Source organism: Salvelinus alpinus, chromosome 18, assembly GCF_045679555.1.
Source record: "Salvelinus alpinus chromosome 18, SLU_Salpinus.1, whole genome shotgun sequence".
NCBI classification, from domain to species: Eukaryota; Metazoa; Chordata; class Actinopteri; order Salmoniformes; family Salmonidae; genus Salvelinus; species Salvelinus alpinus.
The window spans coordinates 4,755,782-4,763,034 of NC_092103.1; the positions used below are offsets into that span (position 1 = coordinate 4,755,782).

The 7,253-nt window shown below is 41.0% G+C and overlaps 1 protein-coding gene across 1 annotated transcript; it reads right to left on the reverse strand.

Moving 5' to 3' along the window:
* Positions 1-1,579: 1,579 nt before the first annotated feature.
* Positions 1,580-5,056, reverse strand: LOC139543566 (G2/mitotic-specific cyclin-B1-like). Its single transcript, XM_071349761.1, has 9 exons — positions 4,940-5,056; positions 4,545-4,679; positions 4,330-4,449; positions 3,970-4,152; positions 3,708-3,866; positions 2,706-2,942; positions 2,473-2,613; positions 1,986-2,096; positions 1,580-1,857 (listed from the first exon to the last, which is right to left on the reverse strand). Exons 1-9 carry the CDS (start codon positions 4,958-4,960, stop codon positions 1,753-1,755), a joined length of 1,212 nt encoding a protein of 403 aa, XP_071205862.1. The 5' UTR covers positions 4,961-5,056; the 3' UTR covers positions 1,580-1,752.
* Between the last annotated feature and the right edge of the window lie 2,197 nt (positions 5,057-7,253).

Consider the following 7,253-nt stretch of genomic DNA (forward strand, 5'->3'; position numbering starts at 1 on the left):
GACAGTGCACCGTCTAGCCTTACTCCCAAGTACTTCAATGAGATGACTACCTCAAGCTCTAAACCCTGAGAGAGGTAATCACACCTGTGGGGAGAGGGGCATTCTTACCAAACCACATGACCTTTGTTTTGAAGGTGTTCAGAACAAGGTTAAGGGTAGAGAAAGCTTGGACACTAAGAACACTGTTGTAGAGCATTTAACACAAAATCCAGGGAGAGGCCAGCTGAGTATAAGACTATCTGCATATAAATGGATGAGAGCTTCCTACTGCCTGAGCTATGTTGATGTAAATTAAGAGGGTGGGGCCTAGGATCAAGCCTTGGGGTACTCCCTTGGTGACAGAGCAGATTCTGACTTTATACACTGCACTCTGGAGGTAGTTAGCAAACCAGGCCAAAGACCCCTCAGACACCAATACTCCTTAGCCGGCCCACAAGAATGGAATGGCCTACCGTAACAAAAGCTTTGGCTAAGTCAATAAAAATAGCAGCACAACATTGCTTAGAATCAAGGGCAATGGTGACATCATTGAGGACCTTTAAGGTTGCAGTGACATCCATAACCTGAGCAGAAACCAAATTGCATACCCGAGAGAATACTATAGACATCAAAAAAGCCAGTTCATTATTGACAAGTTTTTCCAAAACTTCTGATAAACAGGGCAAAATAGAAATAGGCCTATAACAGGATCAGCTTGATCTCACCCTTTAAAGGACAAACCGTGGCTGCCTTCGAAGCAATGGGAACCTCCAAAGAAAGGAGACACATTCAAAGGTTGGAGATGATAGGGGCAGCAAACTTAAAGGGTCTAAACCATCTGACCCAGATCGTTTTTACGGGTCAAGTTTAAGGAGCTCCTTTAGCACCTCGGACTCAGCGACTGCCTGCAGGGAGAAACTTTGTAGCGGGGCAGCGGAAAAAATTAAATTAGGGTTCGACCCACAGAGAGAACTGCTCCTTAAACTAACTTTGGCCTTCTGGATAGCCTGAGTGAACACATTCCTCATTTGCTTGGACGAGAGCCAGACTGAGTATGCCGAGCCTGTCGCCAAATGCAATTCTTGAGGTGGAGTAACTGCAAGATCACAGCCAAACATGTTAATTCTCATTTATGGGGGCGTTTGTTAATACCAATGAATTTAATTAAAAAAATTAAAGGTCCAAGCATCTTCGACAGAGGGACTCAAGCTGATTCTATATCAGAGGCCAGTTCATGAAGGCTTGCGCATTAAAGCTTAAGCAAGTGTCTATGACAGCTCAGGAAAGCACATTTCACTGCACAGCCATAACAGGCTTTAAAACAATAATCATTACAGAAAACAGACTGATAGCCATCAGGATTATTTGTGAGGATAAGCTCTCTTCTGGCTCCTTGACATTAAGGCAGAAGCCGGTGCTGATGGACTATAGCACCCAGCATCAGTCAACAAAGAGCCATTAGAAAGTTTAATGCCTAAAACCAGCTAATAAAATTGTTGAGACAACCGAGCACTGAAGGTGATCCTTGGTAAAGATTGCCACTCCCCAACCGACAGCCAAAAATAGGTTAACCATAAAGTGTCTGTACAGCAAAGCGGAATTAAAATGGTAAAATGTTTATTGGCATTACTTGAATATACAGCATTCCTTGAATATAAGCTTTTTGTCTACCCGACTGTACACTACCCAACACCAATGTTTCTCCCATAATTGTTAAAACGACATAAGTTACATACATTCTGTACAATACAATCAGCAGTGCTGTCAGGCATCTCATAGGGTGAGCTGCTTTGCAAGGTCCTTGATCAGCGAAGACTTCAGCTGTGAAATGGTGGCTATTTTCATATGCTTCTGACTAGAGTATTTATTCTTAACTGCCTGCAAAAGAAAAAACAAGTTACGGCAACAGGTCATTTTGTAGAAGATGAAGTCTTACAATTAGGTGCATTTAAAGAGTTGTAAACTAAGTAAATGGCTTTCACTAATAAGGCGGATCCTCTACGCACCATATGCTTAGTTTGTCCCTCGTTCACCTTCACAACATTTTTTGCAATGTGCTGCATGACCGGGACTAGGCAGTCTTCGGTGTAGTTCATGTAATGCTGCAGTGTGGAACTCTGGGGAGAGGATACAAAGGCAGTAAGTGAGAAGATCAAGTGATGCAGTGACCTGGTATACACCAAGGGCTCCCGAGTGGCACAGCAGTCTAACCCTCTGCATCTCAGTGCTAGAGGCATCACTACAGACCCTGGTTCGCTTCCAGGCTGTATCACAACCGGCTGTGATTGTAGTCCCATAGGGTGGCGCACAATTCACCCAGCGGCTCCCAGGTTAGGCCTTCATTGTAAATAAGAATGTGTCCTTAACAGACTTGCCTAGTTACATAAAGGGCTTCTTTCCCCACAATCACTGATCAGAGACCAGATAAGCAAATATGGTGGATTCCACTCAGAAAATAGAGACACCCACAGCAATTACTGAAGGACATCTTACCCAGTCACCGCAGTTGAAGACCTTCAGGGTGAGGGCGAAGGCTGCACTGGCCACCTGGGAGGGAGGGAAGTGCACCATCTCATAGTCCACCATGGTGAGCTCCACCAAGTACTTCGCCAGGGTGTGGTGCTCAGCAGTCACCTGGAGAGATTTTAATTAGTCATTTTGATTCTATAACTGGTGTGACTGTAGGCAATACAGATGGAGTGTCAGTGTTGAAGGGGTTGGTATACCTCGCCAATCTTTGAGGCCCTTCTGAGGAACTGGAGGGGGAGAGGGCGGCCAAAGCTGAACTTCAGCACTCTCAGTATCGTCATTTCCATGTCCCTGATCTGGGCAGTGGTGTAGGCCCGGTCAGTCACAAATGCAAAGTCTGCGATCTCTGGAGGGTACATCTCCTCGTATTTGGAGGCGATGAACATGGCAGTCACACCAACCAACTGAAGTTGCTTTTTGGGCACTGGGTTATCCTGTTGGAGACAATTTTTTGCTTATAATTTCCATAAGTTGGTAGGCCATTTGTCAACTACATGCAGCTTCTGCCTTAATGTGTTGCCCTAGAAAACTAAATGAAGTAGTGCTCACCAGAATAATGCCTTACGTCAATAGAGCGCATTAGTAATCTAGTCAATGTCGGTAAAGTTGTCAATGTCGTTTACAGCCCGGGGAGAAAATGCCAAAAAACTATGTAAAGATATTGCACAGGACTAATTATCAGTTTGACTAGTTAAGGAAATTAAAAGCAGATTAAACACATCGTCTTGGGTGGATATTTTGTGTAGTTGAAATGCTGTCTGATTGCATAACAGTGTCAAAGATGATTCAGCATCTATTAAGAATGCACATGATGTAAGCGTCACATTTCGCCACTAATGTGTGAGACAAAACACATGGTTTATCATTTTACTGCAAGAAATGTAGTGCCGCAAGAGTTAATTATGCTACATATGACAGGTTTTAGGCCTACAGTCAGTGTCCATATTACAGTTACCATTTAACCTACGAACTTACAAGGAACCTGTTTATTCATGGCTACTTGTGAGCAGCTTATCAAAGGTGCATGTAAACAGCTTATCCCAAATAAGACTATGAGCTACCAACCAGAATATTGTGCGCATTTAAACGTGGTCAGCGAGCAAGCCCACTGGTGGGCTGTGTGACGTTCCTGCTACACTGTAGTTCACTGGCAGTAATTTCTCATCAGGATGGCTAGGACAGCAGGTAAAGCAAATTACCTGAAGGAAGCGGTCAATGATTCCCACAGTCATATACATGGTCTCCTGCAGCAGGCGGAACTTGATTTGGACCTGGACGAGCCAATCGATGAGAATGGCACGCATGTTGCCTGTAATTTCCTGTCCTTCCAGATAATTGGTTTTAACAGCCTGATCAACCTTTGAGGGGAGACGACACAAAAGGGATATGTAAGCAACAGGCAGGAAAATAAAGTGCATTTCCTGGACCTCAGCTTTCAGCTAAGAAACATAATACACCAACCTCAAGTTTTTGAAGGTATTTGTAGATGTCCTTCACATATTCACTGCAGAGCATGGGGTTGTCATAGTCATCAGCATCCACATCTTTAATATTAAGTAGAACATCAGAGAAGGCCTGGCACAGTTCAATGGGAGCACAGCCAGAGGTCTCCATTGCTGTGGGAGACATTGGCTCAGGTAAAACCTGTCAGACAAAAAAAAACATTTATTTATATATAAAACACAAGTGTTAGTATTCAATATGGGGTATGGTGGTGAACAAAGTCTAATCATGATAGTGCATGGAGTTGAGCAGGTTGAAGGCTATTACAAATAAAATCACAAGCAGCCAAATTCTTGCCCTCTGCCCCAGAAATCTCACCTGAACCTCCAGTTTAACAGGGGCAATAGCAACTTTTTGGGGTTGTTGGACTTCAGGGACCTTTGCCACCCGTGTACTGGCCTTCCTCTCAACCACCTTTGTGGGTTCTGCCTTGACATCCTGTAGAATAAAAATGAAGCACAGTATTTTAGTACTAGAAACAGAGCAGCTAGAAACCTATGCATTGTGAAGTTCCCAAAATATATAATAGTCACCTTTTTCAGAGTCTGTCTGGGGACACCAACATTTCCGATTTCGCCAAGCGCAGCTCGTGCTCTCAGTGTAGGCTTGGTTCCCAGAACCACCTTGCCTTGCAGAGCAGTTTGGTTCTCTGAGGAACCCAGACGATTCTACAGGAATAAAAAGGGAACCATGTAGAATAATAGTTTATTATTCAAATAGAACACGATATAGCATATATCTGAACGAGTAAACAATAACTTCAGAAAATGCAGCAGCAAAACATTTTGCTGAGGCACGAGGCGAGTCACTCTGCATTTGAGCTTGAATTCTAAACAAAAGCAATGAACAAGTTGCAAACGTAACACAAATAGCTAAAATAAACCAAATATATCGTAATGCAAAACGAATTCTGAAAAATACAACTTACTCTGGTCATACGGTGAGCCATTTCTAAATATACGATGCTTCGGTGAAAGAGAATACTCTTACTGCACACAATTTCTAAGGGTGAATAGCCGTAGTTTAAATCCTGGTTTACTCGAATTTCATTCGTTGCGTTCCAAAATGCGCTGCCATCTGATTGGATGACACGCAGCTGATTAGAATGCGTTCCTAGGACGACCAGTAATCACATGACAGGATCTAGCTCGTTGTTTTTTTTAAAGGCTTCTGCCACCTTATAAATAAGAAGCAAGTTATCCAGTTCAAAACAAAGGCACTGTATTGTACTTACTTACAGTTAATGTACAATTTTGTTGAGGTGTGTCTTACCATATAGATGACATGCCCCAAAGATTCTTATAAACCTTTGTAGCTGATTTTCTTAACCTGTATTTTATCTAATACAAGTGTACACTTTGGACTGTACTGTTATTTGAGTATTTACGGTCTTAATGCTGCGTTTACGTGCAAGTCGGAACTAGGAAAGTAGTTTGTTGCTATCTGGGATCAGACGTCCCACCCTAAATCTTACACTTTGGACTGTACTGTCCCACCCTACAAGTGTACACTTTGGACTGTACTGTTATTTGAGTATTTACGGTCTTAATGCTGCGTTTACGTGCAAGTCGGAACTAGGAAAGTAGTTTGTTGCTATCTGGGATCAGACGTCCCACCCTAAATCTTACCCTAACCAGAAACCCTTACCTTAACCATTTTACATTTCAACTTCAATGGAGTAGGGATCTCCCAAAAACCCCTTGAATCATGGACCCTCTGAAATTTCCGACTTGCTAACTGGTTGAACGTGGCACGTGTATGTATAATGGTGCTTTAAAGACAACTAGGACCTCTGGAAAAAACTAGGTTGAATCATGACGTCAGTGATCTTCAGGTCGGAATTTTGGAGCTCTAGAAAGAGGCACGTGTCAGATAGAGACTCTTTAAACGTCGATAATATGGTTAATTCCATGAGAGTTTCATTAAGTCAGTGGCTGCAACGTGATATCTCAATTTGGGTCGTATTCTTTTGTCCAAGACTGATGGTTTATCTAGAATCATTTACCCAAGTCAGTCCCTTTTTATTTCTTCTAAGTCAATGCTGTTATATTTAGATTTGTTTGGAGGAATAAAACGCATTATATTCGGAGATCAGAATTAGTGAAAGACTATGATCGTAGAGGTTTACAGGCTATTGACTTTGAGTCGTTAGTGGGTGCTTTTAGAATTAAATGGTTGAAATGATGTCTGTCTAATCCTACCTCTATGTGGTATCATATCCCTAACAGTCTGTTTAATAAACTTGGTGGATTTTGACCCTCCAAAATGACCTGTGAAATTGTCTAAATTTCACCAGCATATGTTATTTTTTTGGAAAATGTTATTCAAGCACAATTTTTCCCCACACAAAACATTGACTTGGAATAATAGAGTTATTCAAGTTAATAGGAAATCCGTTTTCAAAGGCCTTTAGTTTGACAAGGGTATTCAGTTTTGTATGTGATTTGGTAGACAACACTGGGGAGTTTTTGCCGTTTGATGAGTTCATTGGTAAATTTCAGGTTAATATTACTCAGAGAATATATGAAGGTTTGCAAAGCAATTCCACTTCCTTTACTTGGACTTATTAAGAACACTTTGTTGTATTATGAGGTTGTTCTCTCTTTCCAAGTTTACAAATGAATTACTTGAATCTTTTGGATAAAAATGCAACAAAAAGTGGATACAATTGGCAGTTAATTAAGTAATTGTTGGTGATTATAATTCAATATATTCCTATGGAAGTGACCAACCCATGCTACGGTCAAAAGCAACAACCTTGCACCTTACTTGTCCAGTTATCCCAAAAGTTAAAGAAACTCATTGTTAATGATTTCTTGCACAAAAGAGTCCGTTTTGACAAAATGCCTTGTGTTTTTTGTTCCTCTGAATCCACAGAGCATTTATTTTTTTCATGTCGCCATTCAAGTAAACTATGGATTGAAATTCATGAATGGTTGCGTATAAAATCTTCAGAATTACCTGATGTTAAATGTCATTATGCTTATCCTTGTAATTCCGATCATAACTATTTTATTAACATTATTATTCTCTTGGCCAAATATTATATTCACAAATGTAAATGGGGTGGAAAAAATCCTTATTTTGTAGTTTTTTTCATTTAACTGTTACAATTTTATAAATCCCTCAAACTTGTGAAACTTAAAAAGTTGGGGAAATTATCAGAAGTCATGTCTCTGAATGTCTGATACAGACTCATTGCCTTGTCACATATTAATGATGTCCTGAATTATTAATTTTTT